We start from the raw sequence: 15,703 nt of genomic DNA on the forward strand, positions 1-15,703 counted from the left end.
CCGAGCGCTTTGGTCAGGGTGGGAGCAGGGTGAGAAGCGGGGCCTGGGAGCTGGGCCTGCTCGTCAGGACCTGTGGCTCGGAGCTACTCGTGAAGTACCACACACGCTTCTGCCAGAGGCATTTAGCCTTGCTCTTCCTCAGTAGGTGAGCTGCCTGGTGCGTCTGTGACCAGCCTCCCTGGTTGTGTGGCCTGTGTTAACTGGGCTGTCAGGTGTGGTGGCTCTTTCCTTTGATTGTTGGTAGCTGACTTGCTTTTCCTTGGTAGCAGTGTCGAAGCTTTAAGTGCCAAGGAGGCTTATGTCTTGCCTTTGAGTGGGCATGGGGTGTATCCAATGTTAAAACTCAACTTTGTAGAGGAAATGCAAATTAAGAGCTAAAATAGAACTTCGTGAATTAATGTGTGTATATGTAGACAGGACAAGCGGATTGGCTTAACCTACCTAGTCTACCTGGTTTAATAACTACCCCCAACACTTGGAATAGAAAGCAAAACAGCCCTGTAGCAGTCTGTGAGCTGCCTATTTGATTTTCCTGCTGTTGTATCTGAGTGTAGTTTTGTGGCTAAGCTTAACTCATAGGAAGATGACTTACATTTTAAGCTGTTAAGGGTGCTTAAGTCTTTCAGTCTGAGGCTTCTCCATCTTCTGGAAGATGTATTTTAGCTGACTTGAGCTAGAGAAAGACCTGCATTGAGTAACTCTCCTTAGATAAATTCCTTTCATCTGCTTCTCTAGCATAGGAATCTTTTAAAACAATCTTGATCCAATAGAACTGGCAAAAATTTGTTGAACAGGTATTTTCTAGTTATTAGCTTTGAGTTGTGAACTAGCCAGTGCTTTAACCTTGTCCTGCTGCATGTGAAACTAGAAGTATTGAAGTGTCTGCTGTTTGAGAATGCTGAATGAAAGCCTTTTTATAGGCTTGCAGGACCTGCAGGTGGAAGGAGAGGTATCAACTGTCTTGCAGCAATTGGTAACTGAGTATTTATGTGCTCTTTCTAACTTAGACAGGAATAATGGGGGGAGGGGAAAATCTTCCTATGAAGAAGGCTGGAGTAGCTTTAAAGTCTAATGCTAAATGGCCAAAGATTAACTAGCTTGTTTTAGGTTGTAGGGCTGTCTTGGGATTCCAACAACAAGGGGAGGATAGGAATGCTCCTATCATGTCTGTTCCTGTTTAGGTAAGGAAACAGCAGCATGGAACTGGTGTGTGGTCAGTAGATAAAGCCTATGCCTATAAAGGAAGCTTCGTTAGTTGTTAGCCTTGAATAGGAATCAGTGGTAAGTATAAACTTAAAAACTGACCTTGAGGTGGTGAAGCAGCAGAGGATCAGGATATGTAGGAAGAGGAAGGGAGGGTAAGATAAAGATGATTGGAAGTGCAGTGGGAAATCAGTCATGGGGAGGAAAAGGCACTTCAGAAAGTGTAGTGAGTATTGGGAGTGCCAAGCTAACTAAGCTTGTGCAAGTATCTTGGTATTTCTTAATGTCAGTGGCTTGGTAGCATTTTAAAGGTTGCAGTTAAACTGTTCTAGATTAAAATACTGAGCTTGAGTATTGCAGCCCTTCTTTCTCAGAACAGTTGGGGAAGTATGTCATAGCTTGGGACTTGCTGTTACCACTCTTGACAGTGATTTTTCAGTGCTAGACAATTGCTACATGTCTGGAAAGAGTAAGCTTACTAGATCTTGCTTATTCCTTGAGAGAAAATTGCTTCTACATGCTGCTGGGCCCTGGAGCAAGTAGGGAGATCAGCTGCTAGGAAGCCAAGAGCAACTGAATAAGAGTAACATACTGTCAAGGACGCTTCCATGAAGCTGGCCTAGCAGTTTGGGCTAATGACACAATTTCAGATCCATGGGAGGTAGAGAGAGCATAGTGAGGCTGTATTGCTAAGACTCCCTACCACCAGCCCTGGCCTTACTGCAGGACCTCAGTGCAATGTTCTTGTAGGTGTTGACTGTGTCTTAGGGCTTTGCTTCAGTTGTGCAACTTCCATTTTAGCTGCATATGCTTGATGTTACTGATGGCATATGGGCTAAAAGTGCTTGGCCACAGCCTGTGCTCTGCAGGCAGACTGCAGCAGCAGGGTGGGTTTGACCTGCACTTCCAAAGCTGTTGCTTGACCCCTGCAGCTGAGGAAGCAGTGGGTTGTGTGGAGGTGTCCTAAGCTCTCCCCAGCCCCTTGCTCCACCCAGCCGCAGCTTTTGCTTAGGATGTTGGATTCTCAGATGGTGATAGTATCCTTCCTACAGCTTCCTCCCTCTGTAAGGCATATGACCACTTGGGTTCTGCAGAGAGTGATGCAGAGTTCCCTCTGACAGGAGAGCAAAGTGATCAGGCAACAGGTGCCCTGCATATAGAGTTGGCATTCTGCTTACTTGGCAAACATTGCACTTGGTGAGGAATGCCATTTCAATGTGACTAAATGGAGCTGTTATTCCCTCTTCCTTTGTTTTAAGTAGAGTAATTAAGCCATAGTCTCACTGGAGTTTTACAGTCCAACATCACAAATTTGGGAAGTATTTTCTATAGTTTAAGTAGCAACATGAAGGCTGTGTGCATGCCTGTCATGAAGGCTGTAAAATCAAAGCTTCACATCTATTGTATTTGCTCTTTACCCCTGCGTGTGTGCAGTATACTTTCAGACATATTTTTAGGATCTTGATTGATGGGAAAGTTAAGCTACTTGTGCTGAATACAACTGAAATATAGTTCCAGTGGCTAATGCCCCTAATATCTGCTGACTAGATACTCTGAAAGGCTGCTGGTTAACTCCTGGGTTTTGAAATAAGACCTTCTGGAACTTAGGGCTCTGTATGATCTGCCAGAAAACATAATGATCTTTTAGTGCTCTCTGGAGAGCACTTTAAATTGGTTTAATTAGAAAGACTACTCTGTAAAAAGTAATGGATGCTGAGTAGTGGCAGGTGTAATTACTACTGAAGTCTTGTCTGTGGCTGTAGCTTGAATGACAGCAAGGAGGTGATCAGTAAGATCAGAAGCAGCTGTGATGTGTAAATTTCTGTGGAAAGGCTCCTTGCTCCTTCTGGGAGCCCAACTATGTGGAAAAATCCTGGATTAATTTGACTCTGAGAACAAAATTGAATTCTTATTTTGCCAGCAATCAGATGTACACAGTTGCTTGCACTGGCAGATTCTTTTGTTAGAATGCAGAAGTAACATTGAGTCATCCAGAACTGATGCTAAAACTGCAAAGGTTGTAGTTGTAAAAGCAGCAGTTTAGGCTACTCAACAAAACTGGGCAGCTTCAGTGGTTGAGGGCATTTCCTTTCACTGAATTCTTGCAAGCACAAATATGTCTTTGCTTTGGGTGAGGCTTCATCTGAAGTTTAGGGCTATCAAGTTGAAGTCTGGGTAGCTGGTAGTCATCACTGTCTTGTACTTAAATGGTCCAAATCTTGGGCTTTTTTTTTTCTTAAATATCTCTAAGCAAGTGCCAGAAAACTAATCCACGTGTGGATTACTTGAATTCACCAGTATTTGTTTGAGTAACTGTTTGTTTTAATTGACCTTCTGTTGACAGAAGGTGTATCCATTATTTGGGGTTTTTTTTTTCTTAAATATCTCTAAGCAAGTGCTGTAAAACTCTCCCTGGATTGGTTGTAGTAATGCTCTCTGCTGGGCTTCCAGGTCAGATGATTATGGTAGTGTCCTAATTAGTACTGTAACATGTATTTTTGTGTTCTGGTTCTGAACCCTAGAAACATTAATATGATGACTTATTCTGGAGGGCTCTGCTTGATGTTCTAATCTCCAGGTCAGAGGGTTGTGGTGGACAGTATCTTTATGGAACAGGGAAAAGTTTTTATTGAATCTTCAAGAAACCCTAGGGATCCCAACATGAGTCACAGAAAAGGCAGGAACCTAGAACTGGAAGGTATTAGAGCAGCTGTAACAGTTGCTGTAGTGATTGTAAACCAGAAGCTGCTTAAGCTGTTTCTGAGAAAGGGAAATGAGAGGCAAAAGTAGGGGCACTGTGGGATTTGTGCAAATGTTTCAGTTTGCAGCCCAACCCAGATGTTTACTCACTGTGTTGCTCTAGGATAGACATGTGCTCCAAGTAAGGAATAATCTCTCATCCATGAGTTTGGATTATATTCCCCCCTCCTCTCTGAGGGTTCTGGGGGACAGACTAATTTTTAGTAATTGGGGTAGGGAAACTTCAGTTCTCTTGCACACTGCTTTGAGCACAGGGAGGAAGCAATGATGTCCTAGCAGAGAAATGTCTCCAGATACAAAGGAGCTGCCAGGCATGGCAGGCCAGAGAGCTAAGATGGAGTAGTTTCCTGGCAAGGTCTTGGATTGAGTGCCTGCTGTGATAAAGGGGCCTGGGGATGAAAGTTAAATTCCTCTGCTCTGCACAGTCTTCATGTGACCATAATCAAGTTAATCTTCATTCCTGATTGTAGGATGGATGTGAGAGGGATGGTACAATGAATGGTCCTGAATGATGAGCTACTAATGCTGCAGGAGTAGGCACTTGTGTTGGCCAAGTGTTGGTGTGGAGCATCTGTTCCAGGTGCACTGGGTTAATGCCTTATAGGACTGTGATAACAAGAGGAGGGCTTCTTGCTTCCAGTTCATTGAAGAATGCTGCCCTGGCACTTCCTGTAGGGAAGCAAAGCACTCTGTCCTCCTGAAGTCAGGCAGTGTGAATGCTCTCTTTGTAGTCTGAGTCTTGCTCCTGTGATTGTGTAATCCTAAAGGTCTCTGACCTGGAGTTAGGAGCCCACAGTGACCTTCACAGGACTAGAGCAGACCAGTGTTTTTATAATCCTCTGTTTCATATAGCTGCAGGTCCTTCATTGAAGATCAGGGTCCTGAAGGGTAGAGGTGATAATCCTGTGTTGTCTTCAAACAGTGCTAGGCTTGATGTTTGAGCCTGCAGTGGCCTTCAGGTATAGGCTGGACCATATACATCTACAGCAAATGTTTAGGATAGGAGAATATGTTTTTAGCAAATGACTTCATGTAGTCCTGAGGAGCAGAATCCCGCCACTTTATATGGGAGTGTTTTTGACTCTTGTCCTGTTTCCGGTCTCATCTCACACTTTGGGCCCTATAGATATAGCACATCCAGTGCTCTGGAGCTCACATCTTAGTGTTGCTGACTCACAGTTGCTTCTGTGTAAGTAAGACCCTGCTGGGACAATAAGCTCTTCGGCAGTAGCATTCCTGGGGGTTGTTGAAGCTTTAGGATATGTGTTCTTGCCCCATTTCCTCTGCAGTTTGTGGTGCTAGTGCAAGGGCAAAACACCCATGACAGCTGAAGTGCTTTAAACTGGCAAGGTAGTACCATCTCTTGTTGATGCCTGCCAATCTCTTGTGCTAGCAACTCTAGCCATGGAGGGGTGTACAGACAGCATCTGATCATGGGTTACTTTCTCCACAAGACTCAATAAGAAAGTTCACAAATTCAGGACTGGCTGAATTGTGTGATCTTTTACTCAGTTTAGCTGGGAGGAAGCAGTTTCCTTTGGCTTATCATAATTTCTAGACTCAGCAGTTCATATTGTTAGCACTGCTGATCCTGTTTGGACGGTGGAGATAAGTGAGCAGGATGCGAAACACTGGGGTCGGCGTCTTGCTGCTTTGGCTGCTGGTGTTATCTGCCTGGGAAACACTGACTAGCTTGCCTTTCATTTGGTTGGCAGCAGACAGTGAGCTGTGCTTCCAGGGAGACTCATGTCTGAATGGTGGCCTTCTACCTATCCTTTCTCTAGTGTTCAAATGGGGCAGCTTCTGTCTAAACCAGTGTCATTGACCCCTGAACCATGCACCTTTGTGCTGTTTGGTTGGTGCCTTCCTAGCAAGTCCCAGAAACAAATGCCTGTAGGGGAATATAGTGATCTGTCCTACAAGGTGACTGGAGAGAAGCAGCTGTCCTGTTGAAATCCCTATAGTGTTTGGGGTACTACCATGTCCACTTGCACATAAGCACTGCTGGGACTGCTAAGAACTGTGTCCTAGGGCATGCTCTATAAGCTTGCTCAACCTTGCTTGTTGCCAGGGCAATACCCAGGATGGAATAAAAGCCTTCTGTCCTACAGAGGTCAGAATGAGAAGCTCAGTGTGCTGCATGCATCATTTTCATAGTCACAAGGCTTAAAGAGGTGTATCTCTTAGCTAAAGCACTTCCCCTTAACTGTAGCTAACAGCTACCATACAGCATACAGAAGTCCTTTTAGCATGGCTAGAAGGATGAGGGTATGGTGAATGGGGCATGCCTCACTTACGTGTGAGAGCCTGATGACAGCAGTAACCATCAGTGGTAGTGGGTCTCTAGGCAAGGGGCAGGCTGGGGGGAGGCAAATTCATGCTTAACCTAACAGCTGTGTCCTCTGCAGGCAGCCGGAGATTTGTTGTCTGCCAGATCCAGACTGCAGTACACAGATGGTCAAACTAGGGGAAGGGAATTTCCAAAGCTTTTGGAAGCAAAGCTTCACCTTCTAAAGGGCAACCTCTCAGCAGTTCTTATGCAGCTTTACAGAAGCTTAAGGCAGCATTCAAGCTGTCTGTGACAGGACTGGATTGCTCAGATGCTGTCTGGCACCCTTTGCTTGTGGGCTTTGGTGCTGAAACTTGTGCTTGGCAGGTGGTTGGGGCAAGCTCCTGGCTGGTGGGGTCTGCGCACTAGTAAGTATGGTAAAACAACATTGTAGCCCACTTCTGTAGCTTGCCTTTCTGGGAAGGCATTAAGAATTATTCTCTGTAAAGGATAACCTCAGGATTCAGCCTGGCTCTGACAGTTACTCTTCACCAAACTTGCTGTGTTGTGACCTTGGTCTCTGGTAGTTTCTCCATTATACACAAGATATGAATGATTAGTTAGCCTGGGGCTCTGAAGGGAGGGCCTCTTGGAAGACAGGTTTCATAGCACAGGGACCACCCTAAGGTTATATGCTAAGGTTACTGCATGCTTTTGCAATACAGGTGACTGAAACTGGTGATCACTAGTGTCTAATAGCTTTCAAAAGTTGATTCCTTGGTATCTAAATACCTTAATCTACTTGATGTAAGAACTGGGTTATGTATTAATCTCAGTAATTTAGGCTGGGTATGCCTGAACTTTTGTGCTTGCTTCTGAGGTCCTGTGGGGAATTGAAGCCACTTGTCTTCAATGGTTGGTTACAAGCTGTGAAGTACAGCTTGATAAAGGAAGTTCAAATCATAAGGAGTTTCAGTAGGACTGTCACTTGAGGATGTTAGTGGTGTATAGTCAACAAGGCTGTTCCACTGCTCTAGAAAAGTTCAAGTATGGTTGACATTGTGTTCTGGGTGTAGGCTGTTGGAATGAAGAAGTAAGTCCCCAAAGGAGGATGGTGTCTCTGGTTGAGGCCTCTCTGAAGTACTGGGAAGGCAAGTCTGGCTTTTATTTAACCTGGTATGCTTTGAGGTCTCCTCCAAAGGGTTCCTCACATAACATGCTCAGAAACTTCCTAGCTGCTCTAATTGGAAACAAACAATATTAACATGTTGCTAGACACAAAGCTCTATCTAGAAAGGGTAAGACGACCTGGATTTAGGAGAGGAAGTGACTTGCAGTTACAAGCAATAAATAACTTTTTGTATAGCCAAGTTCACATATCTTTGAGGGTAGTTCTTGTGCCAGCTTATTGGGGCTTTATTTAACAGCAAATGTGCGTTCCAGCAGCAAGGAATAACATTGTGCCAGGTATCCTGAAAATAGGATTAAACAGATGCAGTGTTAGTGCCACAGTGTTCTTGGGCTTTGGTCCAGTTTCTGGCAGACAGTTGGCTTTTAGACTTTATGGGAGCCTAAAGAGGTTTCATACTTAATTTTTCCCCAAGGTCAGCTACCCTGCCACATATTGTGGAGGCACAGGATAATGATAAGACTGCTAGGGTTACTGCTGTCTTCTGAATGGCATAATAGGCTTTGGCCTAGTGTGCTCTGAGTAAACAAGCTGGAGGAGTATTGGGAGGATGCTTCTTTTGAGAAAAGACTCCCCAAATACCTCTAGTGTGAACTCATAACTTAAAGTCTGAAGAACCAATTGTTAAAAGTCTTTTTCCTTTCCTGTATTAAATAGGGAAGGCTTGTCACAGTGATGTGCAGGTAGTGTCAAGGCTGTTTCTGGAGGCAGCTGTTCAGCGCAACATGGTTCTTGTTGATGGTTGATGACCAGCCTAGCTTCACTAAATCTACTTGGTGCTTGACCAAGACTTATGCTGTGAATTCTGTTGCAGCTGAGGTCTGTATCTGTAGACCTGAATGTTGATCCTTCTCTCCAAATTGATATACCTGATGCCCTAAGTGAAAAGGACAGAGTGAAGTTCACTGTGCATACTAAGGTAAGATCATGGAGTCAAAAGTGGTCTTCATAAATATTATTCAAGTAATCTGTGTGTTTGCAATACAAATACCTGTAAAGATAAAGGAAATCTAATTAGATGAAGCTTTTCCACTTAAAGGTGGCCTGAGGGTATATATTTGCAGAAACTTCAGCTTTCCTAAGACTTTAACACTCTTTAATTGGCTTTTCTGAGGAATCCTACCAGAAGGCTGGGGGGTGGAGGTGGGGAAACCAGCTACTGTGAAGCTTCACAAAATAAACTGCATTAATGGTGTTCCACAACAGTGCTTTCTCTTCAAATAGTTTCCTTAGTAGTAAGGCTCTCAAATGAGTGCCAGCTCAGCTAAAAGGGAGTAGGCGAGGCTCTTACTAGGCAAAATAGCTTCCTTTGGAAATGGGCAGAAATGTTTCTAAAAGCACTAATTTACAAAACAGTAGGGCTTCTATATCTTTCTTCCAGACTACACTGCCAGCTTTTCAAAGCCCTGAGTTTTCAGTTACAAGGCAGCATGAAGACTTTGTGTGGCTGCACGATACACTCACTGAAACTGAAGAGTATGCAGGACTCATTGTAAGTACTTCCTAAAAAATGGAACTCTAAACAATACTTTAATTCCCAAACAGCTTGAGTAGTAGTGCTTTATGTGAACTTTTCATAAAGCTTGGAGCTGAAAAAAAAGTTCAATGCTCTGAGAGTTCCTGGCTCTGTAGTGGTATTATATCTGCCTGAAGATAATGCAGTGAAATGCTCTATAAGTTATAGTCTTTCTTTTCTATCATGATTCCTTAGGGGAGGCCCTGTGGGCCACAGAAGATGGCTGGTTAAGGGGTGGACTGTAGAAGCTGTTTCTCTTGGTTTTCCCTCCAGGGCAGGGGTAGCACAGAGCTGGGAGGGGCGAAAAGGGGCCTAGACATCAACATGCCTCTAAAATTTGTAGGTCCAGAGCCTTGCTGGCTTGCCATGACCAGGGAAAAGGGCCTTCTTCCAGAGAAAGCTTGAAGTGATTTTGCAAATATTTTTTTTTTTGCTAGCATCTATCACTAACCAATTACTTGGCTAGATACCTCCAGCACCTTCAAAGCCTGACTTTGATGGGCCTCGAGAGAAGATGCAAAAGCTAGGGGAAGGAGAAGTGTCTATGACAAAAGAAGAGTTTGCCAAAATGAAGCAAGAGCTAGAAGCGTAAGTAGAATGAGTCTACCGCCAAGAGCTGCACTTAGAAGCCTCCTGGGGGAGCAATTTACTTGGTGGTAACTGATCTGAGTGTGAGTGTTCTGAAGGGTGTTTGTTGTTGCTTAATCTTTAAAATCCTGGAGGTGAGGTTTTGCCAGGAATTTCTCTCAAACTGGAAAACTTACTGGGTAAAGAAATTGAAAATAGCTTCTTTATCACTAGCTAGCTATTTCAGAATCATTCTGTTGAATATTTTCACTGGATAAATTTAAAGCCATTGTGTGTCTATTAAAGAACACAGTAAAAGAGGAGCTCAGTCTGTTCTTTTCTTTCAGTGAATACCTCGCTGTCTTCAAGAAGACTGTATCATCACATGAAATCTTCCTTCAGCGGATTTCTTCTCATCCTGTGCTCAGCAAAGATCGCAATTTTCATGTTTTCCTGGAGTATGATCAGGATGTAAGGCTCTTATTTTTCTCCTTCCAGAGTGAGGCAAGATGCTAGGAGTGCTGTCACTTTTCTGGGCATAGTCAGAATGTTATGTAAATCAATAAGCAGCATCAGCAGGCAGATACTGCCAGTACTTCTGTCAGATGGTTAAAGGATGAAAGCCTGACCTTTAGACTTTTTTTCTGCTATAATTCTTAAACCTAACCAAGTGGGTTAGGAACCCAACTTTGTATGTCTTAACACCTTAGGAACAAGCATTGTTCAGGTGTACCTGTGCAGTGTTGCATGGTCGTAAACTGGAGGAATGAAGGCATATTAAAGTTAGTACTGCATCTGTTTTGTTACACCAGTTAGGAGTGATGGATGATGATCCAAAATATGTAAAGGCAAACTCAGCTGTTTCTGGGAATGGGAAAAATCTGGGGTGCAGAATAGTTGAACAAGTTCAAGTCAAGGCATTTGTTACATGCTCCATCTTTGTACAGCTTGGAAATCAGCCTGTTCTGTCATATGTTAGATATAAATGAACTTACAACAAGACAAATTTTGAAACAGTAACTTTTTCCCCCTTGGAATGACTTCAAAGCTGTCCTGGCCTCTCTCTTGCAGCTGAGCGTTCGGAGGAAAAACACAAAGGAGATGTTTGGTGGCTTTTTAAAAAGTGTGGTAAAGAGTGCTGATGAAGTCCTATTCTCTGGAGTCAAGGTAAGGTTTACCTCCTACTGAGCCTAATCTTGATTGTTTCTTGCTTCCCTGTTCTATGGAAGTTCTGTCTGCTTCAGGCTTTGAGTGAGCCTCAGTTACTAATGCTAACCTTCTTACTTACTACTATCCCAAGTTGGGTGGAGTATCTTATATTAATTTTGACTTCTATAGAAGTAAGACATTGAAGCTATAAACTGTTAAAAATGTAAGTGTATACTTGGTTTCTGGTGGATGTAGAAGTGTTGCCTATCACCTGATACTGGTGGGGAGGAAGGAATTACACCTTCAGCAAGTGTGCTTATGGTTTCTGTTTACTTTGGAGCTCTGAACAAACAAGATTTATGGATTTCTGCTTGCACTAGATGAGGGCAAATATGAAAAACTCCTGTAATTTGGCTCAGGGTCTTGTCTTGAACTCTGCTCTTTAACAGAGACTGAGGGGCTTAAGGCTCATGTGGCTACAGTTATTTCTTTGACCCTTCCCAAAATAAGGAAGAGCTTGTGTTTTTCAGTAGTCTAACTGACTTAACAGGTAATACTCTCTTTCAGGAAGTAGAAGAGTTTTTTGAGCAAGAGAAGACTTTTCTTGTAAACTACTACAACAGAATCAAGGATGCATGTGCAAAAGCAGATAAGATGACAAGATCTCATAAAAGTGAATCTTATGTCTTTATGTCTTTTCAAAGACATTTCTAAAGACCCTGCAGTCTTACTGATATCAGCCTGAAAACCTTGTCTTGTTCTTGCAGATGTTGCAGATGACTATATTTATACTTCAGCTTGCTTGAACAGCCTGGCATTAGAAGAACCTACAGTTATCAAAAAGTAAGTAATTCTAACTGTTCATAAACATATCCTGAGTCTGGGACTATCAAGTTTCTTCTGTAAAATCCAGAGGATTGAGTCATAGCTGGTTTGAGTTTCTCTAATTTCAAGCAAGTAGTATTGAATCTTTCTTTCCTATGCTGCTCATGATGCAACAGGCCTAAAATTATCAATTGCAGCTGATATAACTAGCTGATCTTTTGCTAGTTGTGCCCTAGGGCTGAATTGTGCTGGTCATCAAAGCTGCTTCTAAACAGAAGCCTCCTTGAATTCTTTTCAGGTCACAGATTCCAGAAAATATGGGAGAAAAAATGTATCTTTGTTTTAATGTGCTGTTAAATACAAACACAGCTTACCCTAGGCCTGTGTCTTATGGACCTTTGAAATTCCAGAATAGTAGGGTTTTAAAAGCTGTGGAAGCGTAGTCACCTTTTCTGAGGGTGACCTGTCTAGACCCAAGTTTTTTTCAAGCTTGTTGTCTAGGGTGGTATGGAGGAGTAAAGACCAGCCTTCAGTTTTTTGGTTTCCTGTCAGTTGATCAAGCCTTTATCAGACTAAGAAGTATCTAAAACTTTATGTGTTTTCCCCCCCCAGGTACTTGTTGAAAGTTGCTGAGCTCTTTGAGAAACTCAGGGTAAGAGAAGCTTTTGGGAGTAAAAAAAATGACTCTGGATGTTGCTGTTTCCTGTTATGTACCAACTATCTGATCTCTTCTGCAGAAGGTAGAGAGTAGAGTTTCATCTGATGAAGACTTAAAGCTCTCTGAATTGCTGAGATACTACATGCTCAATATAGAAGCTGCTAAGGTGAGAAGTTTTATTTTTGAAGCTTAGTTTTATTATGTGTTATGACTCACTCATGGTATTTGGGCTTTAAGAAAACAGGAGAGTGGACCCCTTTTTTTGCCTAAGAAACATGGTACCCCTAAACCACAACAGAATATAGGAACTATATTTTGGCTAAGAGCAGTTCAGCCCCGTCTGTTTAAGATCTCCAGCCAGTTTTTCATTGTCATGTAGAGAGGAAGGACTAATTAGATTTAAGTTAGAGCAAGCTGAATTTGAGTCTGCAGCAACATTCTAACCCTTCCACTGCCTGAGTAATTGCGACTTGTCAGTAAAATCAATGATAACTAGTTAAAAATCCTGAATTAAATCCTAACTGCTAAAGAGCTTTATCATAAGTATATGGTAACTTGTGAAGGCTATTGGAGTCAGGACTGTTAAGAGGGGTTTGGTAAGCTGATGTGAGTGCAAAAGCCTTGCCAACAACACTTTTCTAACTGATACTTGACTTGGCAAGGGGGTCAGTACAAGCTGCCTCTGTGTGGTGTACTGCTATTCAGGTATCAAGTCTATACTGCTGCTAGATTAGAAGGGAATTGGCACTTAGACTGGTATTGCCTCATGTGTCAAACTTACTGCAAGTAGACGGAGGGAATTCAGAAGGTGCTATTACTCCTAAGTGAGTAAGACCATCTTATAGAAAAGCTACTTTAAGGAAAGAAGCAATGCCTGCAGCAGCCCTCAGACTTCCTTGACAAAGGCAGAAGTGTCTGTCCTGAGTACCTGATACTGCACTGGTGGAAGGCTCCTCTTGCTATGCTAAGAGCACAGCAGATTGTAATAGCTTGCTGGAAGAAGCAGGGTCTGGTGCTGAAAGAAGTGAAAGCTGCTGTTGCTAAGGTAGATGTAACCACAGTTTGGGAAGTAGTCTTCTGAAGGCTTTGCACTATTTCTGTTTACTTTCAGGATCTTCTGTACAGACGTACGAGGGCTCTTGTTGACTATGAAAACTCAAACAAAGCTCTAGATAAAGCCAGACTAAAGAGCAAAGATGTTAGACTGGCTGAGACACATCAACAGGATTGTTGTCAGAAGTTTGAAAAGATTTCAGAATCTGCAAAACAAGGTAAAACAGGCTTTACTGTGTTTATGCTGAAGGCAGATCTTAGTGCAGTCCAGGTCTCCATCTGACCTTCAACTGCTAAAAGCTTCTGAACACTTCTCCTAAAGCAAATAGTCTGGACATCCCAAGGGTAGTATGTGTCTGTAAAATTATTGCAGCTGAATGATTTTAATGACTGTATAAATTGGAGCAATGTCAGTACCAGACTAAGCTTAATTACAAGCCCCTAATATTTGCTTTCCAGACTGAACCTTTGTTCAGTACACCTCCACCTGAAGGTATCTACTTATGCTTCTGATTATCTCAATTAGAGTTATGCAAACAGGCTTCTACTCTGTTCCAGTACAGCTGAGTGTCTCATACAGAGTTTCAAATACTGGTTGTTAGTAGATGTCTTTGGATGACGTAAAACAGAGGAAACATGCTTCTGTGGTGCACATGCTACTCTTTTAATATTCTTGGTTATTAAATGTTCTATGTTATCACAGTACTTGTGTAGCTTACTTGTTTCATTCCAATTGTCTTCCTACAGAACATTTCTGTATTAGACAAGCTGTCTTTTTCCTCACCAATGTGTCAGTGTCGTGTGGTAAATGCATCTTCTGGCTAGAAACAGCAAAACTAATTCTTGAACCTTTTTGTGGTCAAATAATTTAACTAGAGCTCTACAACAGAACTCGTGACAAATAAGAGGTATAACTGCCACTTCAGTTGCCCTTGGTACCTCTGTCTTCTTTGTTCTTTCTTCCCTGCAGAACTGCTGAGCTTCAAACAGAAGAGAATAGCAGCATTCCGCAAAAACCTAATTGAAATGGCAGAACTGGAAATAAAACATGCAAAGGTGTGTTTTATGGAATTTAGTAGGCATAGCTTGAGAGAAGTGAGTACTGTAACTTGGAGGATTTGCTGGGTTCTGCTGAAACTAGGAAGTGGGAAATAGAACAGCTGGGCTCTTCAGCTGAGATCTGAAGGTGGGAAGGAAAGGAAGTGAAAAGCTGTAGGTGCTGATCCTGAGTCAAACTGACAATAATGCATACAAAGAACAAATGCTGTGACAGTTGTATCTGTCTCATGCAGAAAGCCTGTTTTCAGCTTGTTGCTTCTAGGACACCAACCTATTGCACTGCAAGTGAGAAATCCTAGTTTTGCAGGTAGTACACAATGGCTCTCCTTCTGTGAGGTAGCCTCATCTGTGGGATTTGACCCCTTCTGTGTCTAGAGGCAGCTGCTGCATCAAGTCTTCCTCAGTGCTGTGAGAGCACATTGTGATCTAGCTGGTAACTTTTCTCACTTGGCTTGTCAGTGAAGGGGGACACTGCATTAGTAGCAGTCTCTGCCAAGCCTTACTAAGCAGGCCTGAAGTAGGCTTCAGGGACCACCATGTACTGCCAAGAAAGTCTATGCAGGTTACAGTATCTGCTAAGTGTAGAGAACAGCAGAAGCTTCAGGAAGAGGTAACTGTCCATCTTCAGCTTCTTTTAAAGAAGGAAAGTCTTAATTTCCCACTCCCTAAGAGTCCTGGACTACAGCACAGGTAGCTACTTCATTGCTGAGCTTGAGTGTGGCATAAAAAAGGCTTATGCTCAGTTTGGCCCACTTAAAGAAATTACTACTGTCTCTTGCCCCTGTCTTTCCTGCAAACTAAGTAATGGTTGCAGGCCTGCACGAAGAGGCAGATGGCAGACTGGGTGATCTGGTTTTGGTGCTTTACTGCTCGAATGCTTGTCTTTACAGTATAAGCTCTTTAGTATTGTCAGGGGCTACAAAATCCTAGGATGGATCTGTTATTTTAGAAGCGACTTAATTGTGGAAAGCAGTATTAAAATTCAGTCACACTCATCTAAAACTAATTCTCTTCCTTTCCAGAACAATGTCTCTCTCCTGCAAAGCTGTATTGACTTGTTCAAGAACTAAGGCGTCTCTTTTGAAAATGTGAAAAAGCATCACTTGCACTCAATGGTCAGGGGCAACTTATTGGCTTGACTTCATTAGCTTAAAATAAATATTGTCACTGAGACTGACTAATACTTAAATATGTTGATACATATTATTTTGTGGTAAAATAAGAGCCAAATTGTGTATGAATTGTCTGGATGTAGCAAGCATCCTGTTGGCTGATAACTCAAAATGAGTAAAATACGAGAAATTGATTGCTGTTGACTGAATTAATCTAGCAGAAAATGTTTTCTCAGAAAAACTCCTTTTTTTTTTTTTGCAGGACCATAAAGTAATCTGTCTCTTCATAGCCCACTTGCCAGTGGGAGTGACTTACATAAGTATAGTAATTTTATAAAGTAAA

General features: G+C 42.5%; 1 protein-coding gene across 1 annotated transcript; it reads left to right on the forward strand.

The window, feature by feature from the left end:
* The first annotated feature begins 8,239 nt into the window (after nt 1–8,239).
* SNX5 (sorting nexin 5) lies at nt 8,240–15,356 on the forward strand. Its single transcript, XM_010004989.1, has 12 exons — nt 8,240–8,340; nt 8,803–8,913; nt 9,404–9,525; nt 9,852–9,975; nt 10,576–10,671; nt 11,221–11,326; nt 11,421–11,496; nt 12,091–12,130; nt 12,216–12,302; nt 13,248–13,407; nt 14,160–14,245; nt 15,271–15,356. Exons 3-12 carry the CDS (start codon nt 9,452–9,454, stop codon nt 15,316–15,318), a joined length of 897 nt encoding a protein of 298 aa, XP_010003291.1. The 5' UTR covers nt 8,240–8,340; nt 8,803–8,913; nt 9,404–9,451; the 3' UTR covers nt 15,319–15,356.
* The last annotated feature ends 347 nt before the right edge of the window (nt 15,357–15,703 follow it).

Source organism: Chaetura pelagica, unplaced genomic scaffold (genome assembly GCF_000747805.2).
Source record: "Chaetura pelagica isolate M959 unplaced genomic scaffold, ChaPel_1.0 scaffold8, whole genome shotgun sequence".
In the NCBI taxonomy this organism is placed as follows: domain Eukaryota; kingdom Metazoa; phylum Chordata; class Aves; order Apodiformes; family Apodidae; genus Chaetura; species Chaetura pelagica.

Bases quoted from the DNA above. Each gene is read 5' to 3' on its own strand.
- SNX5 (XM_010004989.1), top strand. From the start codon at position 9,452: ATGCAAAAGCTAGGGGAAGGAGAAGTGTCTATGACAAAAGAAGAGTTT. The intron at 9,976-10,575 runs GTAAGGCTCTTA...TCTCTCTTGCAG, and splicing joins TCCTGGAGTATGATCAGGAT to CTGAGCGTTCGGAGGAAAAA. The intron at 11,497-12,090 runs GTAAGTAATTCT...TTCCCCCCCCAG, and splicing joins GAACCTACAGTTATCAAAAA to GTACTTGTTGAAAGTTGCTG.